The sequence below is a fragment of the Seriola aureovittata genome, chromosome 24 (assembly GCF_021018895.1).
Source record: "Seriola aureovittata isolate HTS-2021-v1 ecotype China chromosome 24, ASM2101889v1, whole genome shotgun sequence".
Classification (NCBI taxonomy): Eukaryota; Metazoa; Chordata; class Actinopteri; order Carangiformes; family Carangidae; genus Seriola; species Seriola aureovittata.
Genome location: NC_079387.1, coordinates 2987767 through 3010782, shown reverse-complemented (window position 1 = coordinate 3010782; position 23016 = coordinate 2987767). Strand labels below are relative to the sequence as shown.

Below are 23016 nucleotides of genomic sequence, written 5' to 3'. Positions count from 1 at the left end.
CTTCTTTTTGGAAGTGAAATGAGAGGATTTCCATTTACAATTTCACATCAGTGCGAGGGCGTGGTTAGCTTAGCTTAGCATGAAGACTGGAGGCAGTTAATGTAGCTCTGTCCAATGAAAAATGACACTTACTAGACTAATGCTCACTAACTAACAGGGTTCATTTCATCAGTTTGATCTGTACACAAACAGAAATGATGAATATTTGTGATTTTAGGGGAAGTTATGAGTTGGAAACTTTCTTTTTTTTTTTATGATATTAGCAATGATCTCATTTTATATTTGCAAAGAAAACAAAATAAGTATGTCAGGGGGGATGGAACTATTCACTGTTGAATTCACAACCTAACGCTGGTAGCAGCTGTGGACTGTTTTCAAGATCGATGCAGGTGTATCAACCCGCTGCCATACCTGCCGCGAATGCCTTTTTAAATGTGGCTCTTCGCAGCAGTTCACTTTCTTGGTCACAAATCACCTCCGTCTGTTCAGATTCAACATTCAACTCAAACATCCCAGACACTCACCCTTGCAGATGAGGCCCTCCTTGGTGATGGCCTGCTTGCATATATCACAGCTCTTGGCCTTCTTGAATGGCTTCAGCTTGAAGGTGTGTGTGTGGACGCCCTCCAGCTCGTCGGGCTGAGGGAAGAGGAGGAAGGAAGAGAGAGAGAGAGAGAGATCAGGAGTGAGTGGGTTGAAATGATGCCAGCGGGTCCACGGCCAATGGAAAAACATTTGGTATTCAGCAATGATATATTCGTCTAGGGCTGCACATGGGGGTTTGATCCTGTCTTTGATGGCATTTGGTTTTAGTTGACTGGTTCACTTGTGTCTTTGTTACAATGGATGTTTTTCTTTCGCTTTTTTTTTTTTTCCAATACGTCTTTCTTCATATGAACATGAACAATCCTCCTCCATCAAGAGCTAAAGAACAGGCTGTATACATTTAGCACTTTCTTATTGTTGTAAAGAATTGTGAAAGTACTTTCGTCAGGGTAAGATACTGATTATTGATTCATAATTTAAGTATGTTTCATTTAAAAAAGGCCAAAAATTCACTGGTTTCTTCTTCAAATTTTTTACTTTTCTTTGTTTTGATTCAATTAAAAAATAATGCTGGTATGATAAACCGATAATCACTAATTGCAGCCACACTTAAAACCATTGAAAGCAAAGTTTGTGAGCTCAGTTTCTACAAAAAGTGGCAACAGGGCAAATGATTCACACATAAACATCATATTATCATATTTTTCTACCATACAATTTAGTTTTTGTGCAATTTAACAAAAGATTAAAAAAGACATTAATCCGCATGATCACATACTTTCATAACTGACGCGGCTTGGTGTCACAATATTGCAAATACATTGCATGCACACCGACACACACAAACACACACACACCGACACACACACACACACACACACACACACACACTGACACAGTCCGCCCACCAGCAGAGGATGTTTTCACTTTGAAGTTCTCTAATTAAATGACTAATTAATGATGAAGAGGAGAGAGAGAAAAGCCTCACAGCAGCCAACAACCTCAAAAAACTCTAGGAATGATGTACGCCTGTGTGTGTGTGTATGTGTGTGTGTGTGTGTGTGTGTGTGTGTGTGTGTCTGTGTGAGTGTATGTACTGTACTGTACTGTGTGTGTGTGTGTGTGTGTGTGTGTGTGTGTGTGTGTGTGTGTGTGTGTGTGTGTGTGTGTGTGTGTCAGGGGGGTGGTGGTGCTGGAACATTTTTCATAGCAGCCTGAGGACACAGCAGCTCTAGAAACTGCACCAAAACCTGAGCAGAGCAGCGAAGACACAGTTTCCGCCTCCCTGAAAGCAAAGGTATCAAAATGCAGGGGAAGGAGGATGATGAAGATTATGGTGATGATGATGAAGGGGGGGACTGCAGTTGAGGTGCACATGCTGCTCATTGGCAGGATCGCATGACTTATCTGATTTAGATCTGACATGTAGTGACATTTCCAACACTTTCAGAGCATCGCTGTGTTAAAATGTGAGTTTTCCCTCCAAACGACAGAACATTACTCAGTGTTGGTTTGATTAGTTTAACCAGGAGCGTGCTAAATGCAGCCAAGACTATACTGTAACTGGGTCACTTGTGTTCCGAGCAGCTAAATGTGACAGTGCATACTTGAGAGCTCCATAAAATGACTCAAAAACAGATGCATTTGGTCACCTTTTCAGTCTTTTTCCTTCCCACTTGCTGAGATTACATGTGATTTAATCAGGCTTTATGCTATTCTACAAGGCTGTTTGGGTTCGTTTGATACTCTTTTTCCTGAAGGTCAAATACATTTTTAAAAAAAAAACCCAAAAAACGAAGACAACAAGGACAGACAGCAAATTCAAAATCTGCTCTTTTCCCATTCCTTCGTCCGGCAGCTCAAAGTCAAGCCAAGGAGAACAAACACACTCATGGATTCCCCTCTCCACTCCTCTATCTGAACACCCTCCTCAGTGAGTCATAATGATGATGTCATTTCCTTTGTGTATTTGTGCAGCTGGGCCGGTTTGGGTTGGGCTCTGCTGGACTGTAAATCTTGGTGCTCTTTAGTGAAAACAGTATTTCATAGACACCTTGTTCCAACTATCACCTAGAAAGGATGACTGAAGTGACTGAGCGCCTCCAGGAATAATTAACGCCAATCCAACAAATTATCAGTGAGTGCTTCCAATTATGTCCCTTATGTCACTTTCCCATCAAATCAACTGTCAAGCAAAGGTGAAACAAATAAAATATAAGTGTACACAAAGCACATTTTCTTCCACAATCTTCCATAAGTTTCGCCAGTTTGAATTTCAGAAAGTATTTCTTCTTTCCACATTTATCCGAAGCTCTCTACGATGTGCCTCTAATTCACCCGTTCACGCACACAGATGGCGGTTCGATTCCTACAGGCAGGTAGCTGTGTGAGCCGCAGCCTACTACTACTAATACTGTTTGCAGATGTGATGAGGCTCACTGATGAAAGAAAGAGTAAGCTGTGTAATCCTTTACTTCGCTGCCCTCCAGCTCATTTTCCGGCTACTTTCTGAAGCTGCACGGCTTCTTCTTTTCTTTTTTTTTCTCCCTCTCTCTTCATGTGCTGCAGTCAATTTGGCTCATAGCTTTTACAGAAGTGTATTTCTCAGCATTTTCGCTCCCCTATCTCCCTAAATCTTAATGGCTTTTGTCACACTGTGACACACTCGCTATAAGCTCCTGAGAGGAATCACAGCTGACCTTGGCTGCACAGGGCCAGACACAGCATATCACAACAGGTAGCTTCAAACCAACAATATGCTACAGGCGCGCTGATAATTCCTGTAAAAGACTTAATTAACAACCACTCCGCCATCTATCTCATTAATGACCTGTTTCGTGCATGTGTTTGTTGATGTACTGAACATCAGCATCAACACAGTTTCATTAAAGTGAGGGGATGTAATCTGAGCAGACTGATATCATCAGGATTATTGGAGGACTGCTGAGATAGACAAATTAAAAAGGACAATGACAGTGCAGGAGGAAAACAAAAAGGCAGCAAAATATGCAAAATGAAGAAATATAATTGACCACTGTATTAAAATATTTTTTTTAATCTTTTAATATTTTTTAAATATGACAAATATTTTCTAAATATCTTTAAATCTATAACATTTTAACATTTTAAATGTATATTTAAAAATATAATAAGAAAAAATATTTCCTTAATGCTAATGGGATGATCTGCTTTGGTCTGTATGGTTGCAAGATATTCATTGACCTGGAGAAAAATCTATGTGAAAAAGTAGAATAAAAAAAAAATCCAAATTGAGATACATCTTTAACTGCTAAAAAGAAAAAGAGTTTCAGAGTAAATAACTTAATTAGATCGACATCTTTTGCAGTGGCTGTGTTTAAAAATAGCAGTTGAAGCACCTCGGTGCCACTCTACAGCCATGATGTTAAAGATGACCTGGCACAAAGCCGCCGGTTAAACCAATCAGACGCAGCCAGCTGTGTCACAGGCAGGTGCCATGGTTACCTGGCTGCCACGGCAACTTGGGTCAGTGTGTCCTGTCAAACAATGATGGATGAGGTAGGATTAAAAAAAAAAAAAAAAAAAAAGAAGAAGAGAGAAAACATTCAACCACAAGTTTGCACACACACACACACATACACATACACACACACAGAAACATGCATGCCCTGGCACACAGGCCCACAGTGAGTATCGCCACAACAGGAGTGCAAATGGTTCTTGGATGGCTGCCATGCAGCATTTGGGATTCAAGAGGGAAAAGGGCCTCAGCAGCTTAACTAATCAACAAAGAGAAAGAGAGAGATCATACTCAGTCTTCTACAATGGAAATGACCCTTATAGTTTCATTGGCTCTCGCACACTGGTTCTCATTTTCTGAAAAAATGGAGTAAAGGGAGTAAAGATGTTACTAAAACTCACAATTTGGCATTTAATCAGAAAAACTAATGAATGCCATCAGTGTCTTAACCATCCACGACAGATTATCATCTTGTTTGAAACAGTTTGCCCCCCTGATGTTCATAACAAGAAAAAGCTAAAAGAACATTCAAGATCAAGTCATCCGCAGCTTTCTTTTTTCCACAAATGTTGGTAATCTCTGTTGCCAACTGACTAACAGGCCTTCCTTTGCAGAAATCACTCCCAAAATAGCAAGGCTCACGAAAGCATTTAGATTTTCATCATTACATTTTACTGCCCATGTGAGATTGTTTGAAAGAAATATGAGCAAGTAGAAGAATATAAAAGAAGAATATAAAAAGATGCAATCATCTTTATCAATACAATATGGTGTATTATGAAGAAAATCATGCTGAAATCTTCATTAATGTTCAGCCAGGATAATTTTTTTACAAAATAATGCATACATCATCAGCCGTAATCATTAAATCTGCCAAAATCAGAAAATTTACAGTCATGGAATCTTGGAGTCACTATTTAGGGTGTCGATCTAAAAAACTGAAATTTCAACAGACATGATGCACATCCGAAAGCAGCCATCGCCAAGACGAGCCAATGCAGAAAAACTGACAAATCACAAGCCCTGTCCTCAGTGTCGTGTTCGAGGGAGACTCCCAGGAGAGGCCGGAGAGAGAAAATGGAGAGGAGAGTTATGTAGAGAGACAGAAAGAGAAGTACAGCAAGAGAGGGGAAGGGAAAAAATAAGGAGAAAAAAAGGGGGGATAGAATGTACAGTCGAAGAGCCAAGGATGGAAGAAGAGGAAAGAAGGTGTTTCTGTGAGTGTGTGTGTGTGTGTATGTGTGTGTGTGTGTGTGTGTGTCCAGGCATATAGACAGCAGGCCCAGTAAATCAGGGCTCTGTGCTCCTCTCCCCCAGTTGCACTTAGCTAATGAAAAGCATCACTACGCTACCTCGACCGCGACCCCACTTAGAGCCAAGATGTGGGAGCAGGAGGGAAGTGAAAGGAAGGGAGGGAGAGGGGTGGGTGTGGTGGGGGGTGAGACAACTCTCTCAAAGGCACCGCTCTGTCCTTCTGCTAAGAGATGACGCATGAACACAAATTAATCCTGGCACATACAAATGATCCTAAAAGAAACGTGGATCCAGCCATGCATGTCCGCTAAGGACACATACAGATAAATACAGTACATGAGCTCATGTTGATGGAAGACAGTTTGAGACGAGTATAAACACAATTTTAGTTTTTGCACCACTGCTCATGTTCAGACAACAGTTTATGTTTCACAAGTTTGGTTTCATTTTAAAAAATTTGTTTCTGTAAATAGCTTTTAGTTCGATGGCAGCCATTTTGACAAACGTCAAAAATGGACTCCCAATATTTCAATTACGTATAAGAGACAGAATATAATGATTCTCAAGAGTTTGAAAAGCCAAATTTTGATTTGCATATCACCCAATCAAAAGCAACATATTTGACCGCCCAAAAAAGGAAAGTCCTCTAAAGCTATACACACCCCACACCCGCCCTGTCAAGAGCGGAGAGTCTCAGGATAAGGGTAAATGTTTGTAGTCAGGACCTCCCGTCTTTGCCAGGTGCATTTTTAGCAGCTACATCTGGGACTGAGGCCCAGACGTTCAAATCCACACTCACTCTTGCACACATGTGTCAACACAAACTTTCAGCTTCATTCCCATATGCATGGCCAACATGCCTCTTCTAATGTAAAACTCCACATGTGGTTCCACTTAAAGCTCAGTTAGAGTCATCTTTCTGCATGAATTGGAAGAATGGTTTTAAAAACACAAAGAGGAGCATGTCGGAGTAAAGATGTAGGCCACAGTATCATTTTGTATAATGATGTAATTTGACACAAACCCTGTGTAGTCCATTAATCGAGTGTCCCCTGATGTGCAATAAGTGTCTCATAGAAACAATTACTGCAATAAATACAGGCCTTTGGAGATTAAAGTTAGAAGTTGGAGACATTTTTAGCTGAATGTGTGTTTTTCAGTGTAAAATTTAGCAGAAGGAACACATGTTCTTCTCTGGGGTGCAATTTTTTTGTCGCTTTAAAAATAAAATCAGGCACTAAATATTCCTTCTTTACATGTAAAGGCTTTTCTGCTGTTTAAGATGTATGAAAGAAAGAGAGTGGATGACCTGAAGAGGTGAATGGTTTTCTGGATGAGGGACTACCTGGCTGATGGACGAGATGAAGACAGGGAGCGAATGAGTCACTCTGGGGAAAAAAGGACAAAGACAAAGAATGCCAAGACCAGCCCAAACACTGGACGACATGACTCAGTGAAGTCGAGCATGAGGAACAGGCCCCACAGAAAGTAACAGGCCGGGAAAAGAGAAAAGTCCTGCACCCACTCCCCCCCCCCCCCCCCCCCCCCCCCCCCCCCCCCCCCCCGAGATGAAAACGCACAGCCACACCTGCTTTCAATTTCCACCAAATTGAAATTCTGTCAGGAACAATGGGCGCCTTTGTGAGACAGAGACAGAGAGAAAACGAGAAACACAAAAAAGAGGGGAAACGAGAACCGGGGTGATATTTGTAATATTTGTATGCGTCTGAGTGTGTCAACATTTCTATATTTTATACATTCTCCTGTTGTATAAAGCAGTTTTCTTAGATACATGACAGTGATGGCGCAGTGATGGACTTCCATTTGGTCTCAGGGTTAAGAAATTTAGACTGTACTGCATTCTCGCATTTTAAATTTCTAAATGTAACAGTTTTCTTCCATTTTGGACTCCGTTTTTCATTGTGCTTATTTGTCTAATTCTTCTATAGTGTCAGGTCTATCTCTATGAGAGAACTTCAGTAAAATAAAGGATGACAAGTACATGAAGACAGATTCTATTTATTCCATCTAAATGGTCAGAACACTTCAGATTATTACATTTCATGTCATGAAAAAGCCGGATCCTACATTTCCTATAATGCACTGTAATAGCATCTTTTCATTAGATGCTCCCTACCTCTCCTCTCCATCTCTGCCTGCTATACACACACAACTATAATAATCTATTATGTGTAAAATCAATGGAGTTACCCTCTAGTGACTGACTTGTTTGTGTGGTAGACAAATCTTCAGATTACTTGCGTCCACATCAGAACTTCCTTCACATTTTCCTGAACTTTTGCAAGACTCTGCATCACCTCACGGTAAACTCTGCTCTCGTTGGCAGCCCTGCGCTCTTGAACTCTCTCTGAATCTGTGATCTCAACACGCAGATGGCATATCAAACGGCTGGAATTAGCAGGGTGGTTAAGATCAGCCCCCGCGAAATGATTTCGATGGAACTGCACTGCCAAATCATGTTTGTTTCACCAGCTTTACTCAGCACAAAAATCCGAGGCATCCTGAAATTCTTCATGTCAAGCACCTTCGAATTAACGGCTCTAAACCATGACTCCCGGGCTGATTAAGGTGCTGTCCTATGGCCCTCCGTTTATGAACGTTTTTACAGTAGATGGGAAAATAACAGAGGGGAGAGTGAAAGCTCTTATCAGGACAGTCATTGTTCTGGTTAAAACCCCCGAGGGGCGTTCTTCACTGTGATTATGGGTACATCCTGATTGGCAGAAAAGAAGTACCAATGATCATAGCAAAGTATGTGAGCAGGCTGTTACTGTATAATCACAAACATGAAGCGCTGCACAAATCAAAAAAATGACACTCATCAATCAGAATTTTTAAGTTAAGACACAGATCCGTCGCATTTCTCTCCCTTTATACATCCATACATCATGGGAGTATGGATCAGTCTACAAGAACATATATACGAGTTCAGGATGTTTTATTAATGGCGTTGAATACAGCCGATCCCAGTGGTCTGACACTGTGGGCCGGTTGCCAGATTGTAGTAGATTCCTCCTCCGAGCATCAGCAAACTGAGAAACATCGCATGTACGTGTGCGTGTCTGTAATTACCTCACAACCTGTGTGTGTGCGTGTGATGTTATATGGATGGATCAAATGAACATATAAATACGTACATTTGTGTGTGTGTGTGTGTGTGTGTGTGTGTGTGTGTGTGTGTGTGTTGTGTGCGTGCGTGCGGGCGCAGCTGTTTGCGCGAGCGTGCGATATGATCAATACCAGATGCAGACTGAGAGACACAAAGATCAATGAGCTGTGATCATGAAGTCTAGGTCGCTTATGATCATTAGTCAGCTGCTAATGAACTTAGAATGCCGCGTTTGCTAATGAGCTCCCCTCTCTTTGAGTCCATGTCAGGGAGGACAAAAACGACACACACAAAAAGTGCAGGACGGGAACAAGACAGAGACGTAACTTTGAAATGCAGATTGTGAGCAGGTCTGTCTCCCAGCGTAACATGTTAATGCACGTCACAACTTTATGAGTGCAGGTGTGCGCGGTTGTGTTAACACGCATACGTTGCACTTGTGTGCACCGCCTGTTCAGTTTGTAGCTTCCTGCTCGTACTGCTGATTGGCACATTGGTGTAGCGCTACTTCCTGCTTCTTAAATGACAATATTTGCTTCATTTTCTCTGTTTTATATAGTTGGAAATGAAATATATTTGGTTTTTGGATAAAACGTTTGGCTGTCACCACGAGCTCTGGAAAATATACCGACATTTTACAGACTAAGTATTATATTATTTTGAGGATAAGGCGTTTTTGATGTTTGAATCAGACAGATCTGCAGCATCCTGGCCAACATCTACTAAACTACGCGGGCAAGGATCCAGACTCGGTTATGAGAGTGGGGGTAGAGCAGTACAAAGTGCCCAGGGGAAGTGTGCTGAAGCTGGGTCACGGGCCGGCTGGTGGTGGCCCGGGGGGCCTGCAGGGAGGCATCCGGTCACATCGCATATAAATCACCTGGTCAGACACACATAGAGCATTGTTTAGCCAGAGTGATGGCTACACTCTCAGAGGACAGTCTGATTCTCCAAGATACAGTACCAGGCGGCATGCATGCATATACACACATCCACAAATGAGCTGGTAAGAAGAACGAGAGCATGGACGGAAGCTCCGGTGAGAGTTGGAGTGATCTCTAACAGCGGACAGACAGCCTGTGTGGCAGCTGAAGAGGACATGAGGTCCCTTTGGAGGCTGTAAACTAAAACTAGGTCTGAGTGCAGTTTCATGTCACTTGGAGGTGGACATCATCATCACAGCCACAAATATCATCACCATTTTTATTCCATGCTGGAAAAAATGAAGTTTGTTCTCTTATTTTTTTTTTTTTCTAAAACACATCAACAACACTCAGGATAAAGGAATAAATAGAGGAGTAAAGTTTGGACAGCACTTACTCCAGAAGGTCACAACCTCACAAACAACAGTCCTGATGAAGCCACATGAGAGTATTTGACCCTATATATTGTCCAGCCCTTCAAAAATAACCCATTAATTGGGTTTATACTGAAGTTGAGGATGTTCTCTAATGTTTTTCTCTTTTTATTTTTAAGAAAAAATTCCTTGGAGGACAGAAAAATGCTGCCTCTTTAAGCACAAATATCGTGACAGAATTTCAATCACAAAAAAAACCCCAAAAACTCTTCAAATGACCTGGAGATCGAGCTCGTTCTTTCAAAAGTATATAAACAGTGATGATGCTGCTGCTGCCCGGCCGCACATAGAGACCCCGAGACAGACTCATTACTCAGATGAATCTCCTCACTCAGCGCCAGCTAATCACCAGGTATGCCTCGCACATACACTCTTATTAGCAGAGGGAAATGGCATTCCTAATACACGCTGGGCCACACGCATACAAACACACACACACACACCCACACACACAAGAGACACACTCATACAGAGGTGACACACACAGAGGCGTGGCAGGCAGTAACAGCCCAATCAAAGCCTGATTGATTTTCAGAGCTCTCTGGGGATTCTGTTCAGTCAATAAGGGACTCTGTTAGACAACTGAAGACATGATGGATCTACCATACATCTTGTCTTACAGTGTTTCAGCTGCCTTGTACTGGACTGTGACACAGAATAACATAGAAGTAGTTTTTGAGCAGAGAGTTTTTATTATATCATAAGACTATACTATATAATTGTTTGCGAATCATAGCGTCAAATAAACCACGAAAAAAAAAGCTAAGAAATCACATGGCAAACGACAACGGCAACATTAACAAGGAGCAGTTAATTCATAGACGCATATATACTGTACCCGCTGTGCCAGAGGGAGAATTTCTGTAACTTTATTCTGGTTGTAAAGAGTTGGTGAATTGTTTGGGTGCATACTTGAGAGCAACACTGGAAGTTTAATGTAATTACCTGCGGCTATTTTGAGAGGCACATCTAAATGAGGCTATTTTAACTGACTTCCGTCTTCCTCTGCGTCTCGGAGTTTTCTCCACCATATCATGGAGCCGCAGCTAGTGCCTGTTGGCTATATATGATGATAGTTTGGCTCCGGGTAAGCAATACTGGGAGAAAAAACGATCAGCACACAGTTGAGAGGCAGTCGGTCTGGACATAATCAGATTTTAAATGTGATTAAAAGCGACTCGTTGTTTGCTTGAGCGGAGGTTTTATGCTGTCACATGTCAAACTCAGAGAACGTGTTTAAAACAAAGCTTTCCGATCCTCTTTAACGCGCACTCAAGTCTTCAAATTAGTGTTTGTAGAGCGTCTGGTAAATGCCCGCGTCTTTCAAACTCCACAACACTAGTTTTTAACACAAGCTTTCTATTAAAGATTTGCCACCTCCAAGACCAAGTACCAAGTATCCACTAGTGATGTCATCAGGGTTATCTCAGATCTCAGAGAGCTGCTGTTCTCAAGGTTGCTCCAGAGCCGCAGATGATATTATTCAACCATTTCCACAAGGGGTGCTACTCTCCATGATAAATAAACTGACGCTTATTTCTAAAATCAGCTGAGTGCACCTTTCATATACAGTAATATGAGGGTTTTTAGAGGGTAGCCGATATGAAACCTGCAATGACTCCGAAATTGATTCACAGTTACCACGGTTACATTTAGGTGAATTCACAATTCGTTTAATTGCGTCAAAGGTGTGTATACCTCATTTAAAAGGCCTACAAATGCTTGTTATGTCAAACTCTGTATCACACCAAAACATATCCGTCACTTTTATGGTCTGAAATGACAAATTGGGCCTGTGACCTTTTCAAAAACACTGTAATGTAAAACACAAAAAACACGTCACGTTAGGCAACGCAAAAATGCACAATTTGACGGTTGAGCCAGTTACTTTCACTATTTCATGCCTAAATCTGTGTTTTAAAGAGAGACAGAAAAGTTGAAATAAAAAGTGGTTAAATATAAATCTGAGGTCTGTAGTCAAACTTGTGACACCATGAACATAATCTCAGGGCTTAATGTTGCACCCTGACTGCACTCGGGTAAACACTCGCAGGAAAGTCTTCAGTGAATTATGTTAAAAAATCATATCGCCGGTGTTGTGTCAAATAACGGTTGTTGTTATTCATGGCAGAGCTGCTTAGCATATTGTCGAGCGGTAATGAGCTCACAGAAGTATTCGGCCAGTATTCGCTGTAGGAACTAGCCTGCGTTTGTGGCTGTTTCCGTCAGCATGTCAAATCTAATATTCTCTCTCTGCGCGTGGGGCTGATAAATTATTAATAGCATGTATTTGAGGAGCTTTCTTAGAACCCACTCCTCGCACGTCACTCAGCCTCTGCTCGTTACTCTTCCTCCTTTCTCTGCTGATGTCACGCCTCACGACACTCATCAGTCTTTCCCCCTCTTTTTCCTCCTCAGCGTTCGCGTCTTTTTGTTGTTGAAGGGTGATATCGTCGGATTGAGAGGCCTTGCATGTGGACAACTCAGTGTCTCACTTTGCATATGAACTGTGCCAGAGCTTTTCCTCCGCCCTGCCTCCTTCCCCCTCGCATCTAAATGGCTCACTCCTCCACTGCAAGCTACAGAAAAGTAGGACAGATGCTTCATTTAACACTTGGGTGTGATCATTACTCACTCTGTATACATTATACAGCAAAAGAAGCAATAAATCCACCTACAGCGCTTCGCCAATAAAGGATGGTGCTACGCTGCAGCTAAGAGCACCAAAAGCTAGGTAATGTGTGATGTGACAATAAAAAAGAGTTTTTCACACTAACATATGATAATGTGGCTGAAGAACATCTTCACATGTATAGGAAGAAGGGTTTCTCAAACACAAACGACATATGAGTCTTAAACACTGACGTTATGTGACTATACTAGAAAAGACCTCATGTTCTTTGGTCCATATTCAGGTTTCCACAACTTCATGCGTGTCCAGGGGTGTGTTGGCGTGCCTGACTTTTTCCTTCTTCTTCTTCTTCTTCTTAACCAAGATGCTGTGTGGAAAGCCCCCTGTTCCTGACACACTCAGTCAGTCCCAGATAGGAGGAGAAGCGAGCAGCGGCAGATTAAATTATACAGGAGAAACCAGAAATAGCTCTAGAGCCGAGGCCGCGTGGACTCGACGCAAGAACACACCGATGCGAGTCGCCACAGAGCAGTCAACTAGATTAGTCTTCCCCGGATCACGGAACGGAGCCGACTACTGTAGATTTGCTCATCGTGCTCTTGCAAGTTATTCCATACACAGTGGGACAAATGAGAAAGGACCAAAGCACTTGACCTTTAGTGACTAAAATATGAATGATGTTAAGGAAGGAACCTAACATCCAGATTTAGTTCGAATAATATTAGACCTGTGTAAAGTTTGTAAACTGTGAACCGGACTTCCTTCAAAAAACCTCCAACTTTCGGCCAAATCTCTAAATCCCATAAACATCAAACACATGCTAGACTTGGAGGCTGCAGTGGTGCTGCAGTGTTGGGATTTCAAAAGAAACTTTTGACCGTGAACTGTTCCCCTCTTTACACTTCACACATAAACACAACCGCCCACTCCACATCATCATGGATGGTTATTTAGAAACCTGTGAGCAGAGAAAAAGCCATTGGTGAATCATAAATGCGGGTATCTACTCTCATACCTCTTTACTTGAATACATGAAAAAATACAGAAAATCTTTTTTCCATGATGGTGTTGACATCTTTGCTCATCACTGACTCACATTCAAGCTTGCATACATCCCTGACCATGGTTTCTTACCCAAAACATGCAGGAGAGGCAAACCCACGTCCTGGCCCTCCCTGCCAGAGCGGAGGGCAGAGGAAGAGAGACAGAGGGCATTCTGAAAAAACAAAAAGCGCCACCCAAGGGCTCTCCAGTCTCACGGCAGAAATCCACAGTATTCCCAGAAATTCCCAGCAGTTCCACGCAGTCTTTGGTGACACGGATCCATGCCAGACGTGCGAGGTGCACACAGGGTGGGAAAGGGAATGTTGCTCTCGTTTTCTCTCTCTCTGATGGCCTTAGTCAGTCTCCCTCATCTGAGCTCCCTCCCTCTCTCTCGCTTGCTTGCTCTACCTCCTCCACTGCTGCTCCTTCACTCTCTCTCTTGTTCACTCACTCGCTTTCTGCCTTCCTCTCTGTCCCTCTTCAAGTGTGGTAACTTTATTCCATGAAGGACAGGGGGGGAGGTGAGTTCTGGCCTTTATTTTTCTCCCTCCAAAACTCCTCTCTCCTCAAATGATCCTTGTTAGTCCCTCCTTTCCCCTCGCTCTCTTTACCTCTCTCACACACACACACACACACACACACACACACACACACTCTATTCATTGACCACCCTCCACCCCTTTGGCTTCCTTGCGTTGCATACCTCACCTCTCTTTCCCTCCACCTCTCTTCTGCAAGCATGCTCGCTCATGTCTGCGCTAATGTCACTTCAATTTTTCATCGGCAACCCCTTCCTGTTTCCAGATCTCCTCTCCTCCTTCAAAATATCTGCAGCACTCACCAGCTGCCGTGATGCAGCCGAGTGGCCGGACAAACAGATATACAGACATTGCATATACAGGTGCACATGCACACTCACGCACACATTCAAAGGAAGGACTTATATGCACACGATAACGAACATTCTTCTTCTTCTAAAAACCTGTGAAAAACTCAAAAAGCAAATTTCCCGCATTTTCCGTTGAGCTGTTTTATTCTATCCGGGTCTCACCTGAAACACTTAAAGGGGAATTCAAGCTAGTTAACGTTACCCATGGAGCTAGAAAAGTTGGGAGAGACACGTTGAAAAGGTCAAAATTGTAGAAGGGTCACGGATATCTTGACTTAGCCAATAGTAAGAGTAAAGCTCCTGGATCCTGCGCTTCCCACAATGCAATTCAGCAGCTTCCTTCATAAGAGCTGCCAACCTCTTGGCTTACGTTGTAAAAGGCTTTCCGTAAAAAAAAACATCTTATAGAGCTGCAGTGAAAATGTGGTGTTTTTTGGGGGGGGGCAGCTCTTAATAACACTGTGATGATTTGTTATTGTTTCCGGTGAATACGCCAAGGTGCAATTATGTTGATTTTATTTACCTATTATATGCTCAAAATTATTTCTGCTGGTATACCCATACCCAGTACCCATTTTTACATATTAATGGAGAAAGACTCCTCCAACACTCCTCCAAAGTCCCCTAATGACCCCATCCCTGCAGAGCCAAATGCTGGTGGAGAACTCCATGTCGGCTACAATGCAGACTTTTCAAAAGTTCCTGAGATAAGATGGGTACATTTTCTGGCCTGATATGAGCTAACACTAATAGCGCCATGTTAAATCAGAATTCATATATTCTTCTATTGATTAGGATTATGTATTATTGTATTGTTAAATGTGCTTTTCTTGTGCACATAGGAAAATAGGTAAATATTCCCAGGTCCTGTGTGTGTGCATATACTAAACATGCACACATGCATGTATGCATTTCTGAACACATGCGTGAGGTATTGCTATATGCATGTGTACATCTATATAAAGTACAGCACTGAATCAACATTATATCAGCAGTGCGGACACATTACATCACTCCACAGTCAGATCCATAAAGGGCTAAGAGCCAATTCATTTTGAGAAAACACCCTCTATTGATCCCTGCTGCACTCCATCACTTCCACTGTAACAGTTACCTCGATCCATAGGCTAACCTGACACATAATCTGTGTGTGTGTGTGTTTATGTTTATGTATGTGTGTGTGTGTGTGTGTGTGTGTTTGTGTGTGTGTGTGTCTGCCTCTGTGTGAACTCTATTAACATAAAGAAAGCAAAGAGCACGGTGTGGACATGTTGGAGAAATGCTACTGGTTTTTCGCAGAGGCAGTCATGTTAACTCCTGAACTGGATGGATTCGGTTCCAGTGTTTGATACATGACAGCCAAGTGTTTCCCTGCAGCCAGCTGGTCTAAACTGGGTTGCTAGCAGCCTCTAGTGGCCTCTAACCAACCCTCAGACGCTCTGCAGATGGTTAGCAGTGCTTGTGCTTGTCTGCATATACAGCTCAAGCATACAATTTATGTTTTTTGTCTCTGGATGCAGCCAGAATAGCTATTTAAGTGATATTTTACTACCTGCAAAAAGCATTGATTTTGGCTGCTATTGGGAGTGGTGTATTTTCTCAGTACAACATTTTTGCACAGTGAGGTCAGGTTCTTATTCCCTTATTCCCAATGCAACATGCCGGCACTCACTGAAAACACACAGGCAGGCAGACGGGCGAAAAAACACACACACACTTACACATTCGCTTTGTCCTCCACAGAATTGTGCTCATGGAAAAAGGAACTTAGACCATCATGGGACAGTAAAACTCTCCATTAAAGCCCAGACTAATGGCATTTACAGCCTGCTGTACCTATTTAAAGGTTGGGGGAACTTTAATATGCATGTACATGCACTAACAAATGCACATAGAGAGTGATATTTGATCAGCAGCTCCACCAATGCAAACACAGCCCAGACAAGATGTTCAAATATTTTGGTTGTATTAGAAGAAGGGAAGAGGAAAGAAGAAAAGAGAAGAGAAGAGAAGAGAAGAGAGAGAAGAGAAGAGAAGAGAAGAGAAGAGAAGAGAAGAGAAGAGAAAAGAAGAGAAGAGAGTAGAGAATAATAAAGCAAAGTTAAGGAGAAGTATTCCACATCGACTCCGCAGTCTCCTCTTCTGTCGCTGGAGAATCCATCACATTAAAGCTTTAATGCTAGAATAACAAAGCATCCATCATGTTGAACGCCGGCCCAGAATACACTGAGCCATTCAGGGTGGAAGTCTGCAATTCTCTGGGCACCGTACCTGCTCACCACTCGCCACGGCCAGCCAATATTTCTCAGTGTGAAAGGTAAGCTGGGAGCATGTGATAAATACAACGAGCAATGAATGAGGTTTTCATGCATATGCTGGAGAGGCAATCTAGAGGGAGAGAATAAGGAGCCATTCAGTGGACAGATTTCCCATCACCCTCTTCTCTTTTGGCTGTCTGCAGTACTGCCTGATGTGAATTTACTGCCCGGGGGGACATTAGTTAAATGAATAGGGAAGCAAGTAAACACCAAATACAGAGAGGAGAGGAGAGGAAACAAAGAGTGGGGAGAGGAGAGAGGAGGGAAGGAGACACAAAAAGGACAAAAGGAAATCAGATGCAATGGATGTAAAGAAAAAGAAAGGAAAGTAGAGGAGAGGAGACATGAGGAGATGAAATTAGATAAAAGGAAAGGAAAGGAAAGGAAACACAGAGACTTGAGGAAAGGACAGATTATTCAATGAACTTAAATGAAAGAAACAGAGAGGAAGATAATTGGAGAGACAAGGATGTGAGGATGAGAGACGAGGAGAGGAGACGGTTACCCTTCCATAGTACCACAATAGTGTCACCATAGTAACACACATGGAGAAAAGCTTTACGCATCATCATCATGCCGCTGCCTCCCTCTCTGTTTCCACATCCCTTCCCTGCGAAAGCACCATCCATTCACAGTCAAACACACACCACACCGACAATATCCCCAGCCCATCTCCTGTAGTAACCCGGCCCTATCGTGCGGGAAACTGCCGCGTGAGCCCCGTTGCCATGGAAACTGAACACCTCAGGGCGGTCCTCGGAGGGAAGACACAGAGCCTTACCTCTCCACTTTCACCTCCCAGTCGGTCATGTGACCAGCTCTGGTGCTGCAGCTGGAGAGACACAGCAGCAACAGACTGAATGATCGTCATGCACACTGCAAAAAGTGACTGAAAATGCTGTTTGGAGGCACAAATCTCATTTATTTGTCCGATCAAACAAGATGGGGCCACCGCTTACATCTGACTGGAATTTCCAAAACTTGCTGCAGTGGGTGAAGGGAAGCTCTACTGGCCACCTAACAAATATCTTGGTGATCTGCCAAACTGCTGTTGCAATAATTGGCTAAATAAATGAAGGCAACTTTAAGAGCTATATATTAAGTCGCATTCATCTGTGATTAAAAAAAGAAAAAAAAAAAGAGGAAAAATATCCAAGTAGATCACAGTGACAGACAGAAAGTGAAGTTTTGATGATGATCCTACATGTGGAAGAGGCACATGTATCGATATACATAGCACTGGCAAAGGCAAGTGCATTTTCTTTGAGTCTGAATGAACACTTTTTACATGTAATGTAATAAAATGTTGCAAATGGTAAATATCTGTGCAAAAAAAATCCTGGACATGGAAATGAGAACGATTGAGGCAGGCTGCTACAATGGAATCAAGAAAAAATGAGATCTACATGAATGTTCCTTCCAATGTATAAGGACCAAGGGTATAGACCGTACCTGAGGGTACAATGTCTTTATCTTAGAAGTGGCGCAAGTGGAGCATCTGTCAGTACAAGGGTCGAAGATGTGGCTGAACAAGCCCTCTCCGAATGTTGAATAAGCCTTCATTCACCACATTGATTTATTGATAGTTTTGTTTGAAGAGTGAGAAAATTTCAAACAAAAGGAAATCGTCTTTCTTGATTGAAAAAAAAAAGGCCACTGCTGAAAGCACAGGCTGAGCAAAAGCTGTGACTGAATGAACATAATGGGTTGGGGATTCATTGTATGGGGTTGAAATGTGTGTGTGTGTGTGTGTGTGTGTGTGTGTGTGGTTGTGTGTGTGTGTGTGTGTGTGCAAAGGCACTAACAAGATCCACACGCATTTACACACACATAGGAGAGAGTGCGACAGGGGGGAGTGTGGTTGGATTGAGCGCGGGTGTAGAGATAAGGAGCTGCGGCAGTGGGGTGGGGTGGGGAGGGGGGTGGTGGTGGTGGTGGTGGTGGTGGTGGTTGCTGCTGGTGTTGGCGCTGGTGGGAGGGTGTTGGGGCTCGCAGAGACGGGAGGCTGCAGCACTGCATGTTACGGCGTCACCCCGAGCCAAATCCCATCACCACCAGACTTTATAACACCACTGCTGCCCAAACAGTTCTTCTACGCAACAGCACAGAGCTCGCAGTGGAGGGAGAGTTACAGCACTGCAACACTCAAGTTTCAAACCTCCCGACTGAGATTCATGTCCAGGATTGAGGCTTTAGGCAAAGTTGAGGATTAAAATGTAGAATGTAAGGGCACATGAAAAGTCCCATTACTTTATGGCAATATTCTCACTCAGGAAAGGATCATTTTTAAAAACTGCTGAGGATGCAGTGCATCGAGCTGATTTGGTCACTGTCTCCAGCCTTAGGACAACTGCTCTAAAAAAAAAAAAAAAAAAAAAAAAGGTCTTTGCTCTAGAGATGCTTGTGGCGTTTCAAAAATATGTCAGAAAAAAAAAAAAATCACCCCCAAAAAATGATCCCACCCATCACCATTCATCAGAGGATCACCTCAAGCACTGTTTCTAGTGTCCTCACATGTGTGTAAGTGCGCACGTTGGAGTGTGCAAGAGGAAATGCTGTTTAGACATACCGGAGTTGTTACACATGATTAATTATCTGCTAAAGAAAAGGAAAAAGGCAAAGATTGCAGTGCAGGTCTTGCTAATAACATTGGCTCCGGGGGGAGGGAGGGGGGCAGACAAAAAACCCAGAGTGTGCATTCAGCTGATACCATTCAATGAACTCAGATTGGCCTTTCTTGCTCATACACATGTGCAAAACGACCATCGGAACATGGCGCAGGGATGAAAGACTCACAACCCCCTCATCAAAAACGAGCAAATACAGCATGACGTGCAATGGAAGGAGATGAATGGGGGGGGGGCTCTTTCTTGGGAATACGCAAACCCCCAATAATGGTGCATTACAATTCTGCAGATGTGAAAGCAAGGTGACCCTATGTATCAGGAGAAACTATCATTTGCTCCTGGTGGTTGCTGCAAGTGGCAAAATCCAAAATCTGATCCCCCCCATGGTTCCCCCACCATCTTTATCTGGAGCAGCTGCCTGGAGACCACTAGGAGATGTAACACTGACCTTGAGTCAGCACTTAAGAGGGACACCAACCAGTCTTCCAGAGCCCATTGTCCACGACCAGCCGCCAAGCTCGTTTTCACAGCTACGTCATTTGGTGGTTTAGGTAAAGCCGACCGTATGCATGTAAGGGCTGAGTGATATGACTGAGAACAAGGCCCATCCTGATGTATATTTCATGCAGGATGAGAATCCCAGATGTTTAATGGCATTTATTGCCAAAGAAAGTCACCTGCATGGGGTTGAAGTGAGGCATGAAAGACAACATGTGCAGAAGTCCTCTCGTCCTCTAAGTCCACTGAATTCCCTCTCGGTCTCCCATTCCCAGCACCCCTAACCCTTCCTCCATGAAGTCTTACCTTGTCTCGCTTGGCCCCCCGCAGAGGGAAGAAGCAGGCGAAGAGGAACTTGCCCCAGCTGATGACAGCAGCCAGGCACCAGTTGAGGCGAGCCATGCCTGCGTCTGTCCCGTCTCGTCTGCCAGCCTCTTATCTCCCCCCTCGGCTCCGGTGTTAGGATCCTGCAACCCCCGAAAAAGAACGATTTCAAGCGAGAAAAGACCTCGCGGAAGGCAGGAGACCCTCTTGTCCTAGTCCGTGGAGCAGAAAGGAACTGAAAACCTTCCTTCAAGTCAGACGACGACTGGGGACTTATTTTCCTTTCAGGGTTTTTTTTTTTTTTTTTGTGCAAATTTTGGCTACCTGTCTGGATGTATGTCTGCAATCCCAATTTGTAGGGGAGCAAGGGGGGCCGGTGTGAAGCTACTGGCGTCCCACAAACGGACTAGACCCTTGGACGGTCTAGAGGGACCCCAAGCATCAAGAGCCTAAAACTGTTTTCCTGTCTTTCCATCCATCTGTCTTTTGCTCTCTTTTGTCTCTTCTGTCTCCACAGCCTGGTCTAGATGAGTCAGTCTTCAAATTGTGATGAGCACCGTCGGCTGCATAATGCGAAGAGCCTGTCGCTGATCGACGACACTGTTACACATACACACACGCACGCTGGCATGCCCACACTCACTGTCTCTCACACACACACACACACACATTCATGCACACGTACTGCAAAAAAAAAGAAAAAAGAAAAAAAAAAAAAAGCTGTCCTGGCACATCCATCCACAGGCAGAAGAGCCCACCTCTCATCACACGGCTCCCCTCCAAGCTCAGGATCCCCGGTGCTTCACGCTCACACACTCCGCTTACACACACTCGTCTCTCTCTCGCTCTGTGCTGCTCTCTCTCTCTCTCTCTCTCTCTCTCTCACACACACACACACACACACACATACACACACACACACACACACACACATACACTGATGCTGCAGCACTTACTCAGCCAGCGCGGGAGGAGGGGAGCAAAAGAGTGAGGAGGGGGGAGAAAGGGAGAAATGATTGGGAACAGAACGGTTGAAAGAGAAAGGAAAAAAAAAAAAAGATGGAAAACAGAAGGAGCTTCTATTGAGAATGACAGATTCAGTGTATTCATTCTGTGTTTATATTTCAGAGTTGAAACCAGTGTCACTGAACAGAAGACAGCAGTGTGCGTACGAACGAAAGTGCGCATCAAGTAGTGATCGCTGGGAGAGGTGGAGGAGTGACAGAGAGGATTGAAAGAGTGAATGGAGGAGTCAAAATGGACGGATGAGAGACATCAGGAAACAGATCAGGAGACAAGGACAAAAACGAAGGCAGCGAATCGCAGGAGAAGGAAGAGGCAGGAGGGGAGAATGTTTGAGAATATTGAGCAGAGACTACTGGCGAACACACACACACACCAGCATGCGCAATACACACACACACAAACGGACGCGCAGCAGCCGTCACGGTGCAAGGCTGATACAAGGCAGGCACAGGGTGAGATGATTGTGGAGTGTGTGGAGAATTGGGTCGAAGGGAGAGAAGGAGGGAGGAGAGAAAGAACGGATAGAGGATGGCAGAAGAGGAGAGGAGCAGGGTGTTGAATCATTGTGTCTTGGGTGATTATTTCCCCTCTCTCCCTCTCTCCCTCTCTCTCTTTCTCTCACACACATACACACACACACACACACACACACACACACACACACACACACACACACACACACACACACACACACACATATACACGACTGCAGGTGGTGCACAGGCTCGTTCACTGTGCTGCAGTCTCTCTACGCTTCAGTGGGAGCACATTTTCACTGCAGAACGCTTTTCTCTGCTACAACCACCCCCACCCCCCCACCCCACCCCATCCCCATCCCCAACCCCTCCCACCCTGCACACAACCGCCACACCAACACAATCACAACACATCAAAGCAATGAGCGAGGGAGATAAAGTGTAGAGAGGACGCTGTTCTGTCAACCAAAGCTAGCTTAGCCTGAAAGGCATGTGCCAGTATATGTTTCTGAATGAACAGTATCTTTCAAATGTGTATGATGTAATTTAATTATCTGTTGTGCACTGCTTATGCTCAGCAACTACTGAAAGAATGAATGAATGAAAAGGTGTCACGTGGGTTTACATGGCACAAACAAATGAACAGCAGTAGACATTCAGGTTAAAAAAGAAGTATTGAGATGCCTTTGGGCAAGGCACCGTCTCACTTGTATCTAATGATACAGCAGTGTAGATATACACAGTGTTTAAAAGGAAGAAAAAAATGCAGCCTTTGAGCCCATTTACTAAGATGACACATGAGTTTGGAGACTCGTTATTCCCCTTTGAGATACATCTCTCTTTGGTCACATAACTAATAGGATTGAATTGAATTGAATTCACCACATGGGTGAAACAGCAACGACCCCGGGGAAAAGACTGGAAGAGCAGCGGCAGCAGACACAATCAGCTGTTTGCAAACAACAGGCCATGACTGGTCACAGCATCCACTGTGAGCAGCTGTCGGCCGGCAGAAGATGATGGAAGACACCAGAGAGCATCTCTGAACAGAGACAGGAGTTACAGCTGCCCCCACACTAAGTCCTGTAGGGGCACATGACCCGGTCTAAAACTCATAAGTAGACCTTACATACAGAATGCCTTTCAATACCCTCCAACGGGTCTGAACGTGTTGCTTTCAATCACAGGTGAGAATATGGGCATGCAGCGAGCTCATTCTCAGCAGTCATTTATCTAAAGCATATGATGTCTCATTGCATTTTGGTCAACTGAGGCTACAGCTGGAGGAACAGCAATAACATCTCCTTTTACTGTAATAGTCGATGTATGATGTCGCTATGATGTTGATGTAAAATGGCAGCTCTACAGAAAGAAGCTCCTCACTGTCTCATGTTGA

General features: G+C 43.6%; 1 protein-coding gene across 10 annotated transcripts in view; it reads right to left on the bottom strand.

The window, feature by feature from the left end:
- The window catches only part of tns1a (tensin 1a), an 85963-nt gene that overhangs the window by 61550 nt on the left and 1397 nt on the right, over window positions 1-23016 (bottom strand). For 6 of the 10 annotated variants that reach the window (XM_056370107.1, XM_056370110.1, XM_056370112.1 and 3 more), the window contains exons 1-2: window positions 20101-21013; window positions 525-639 (exon numbers count right to left, since the gene is read on the bottom strand). In XM_056370107.1, the coding sequence (XP_056226082.1) occupies window positions 525-639; window positions 20101-20196 (211 nt within the window). In that variant the 5' untranslated portion in view covers window positions 20197-21013. Of the gene's footprint in view, window positions 1-524; window positions 640-13552; window positions 13894-20100; window positions 21020-23016 lie in introns of those variants that run through there. The other 4 variants (XR_008826741.1, XM_056370111.1, XM_056370109.1 and 1 more) reach the window with 4 other exon arrangements.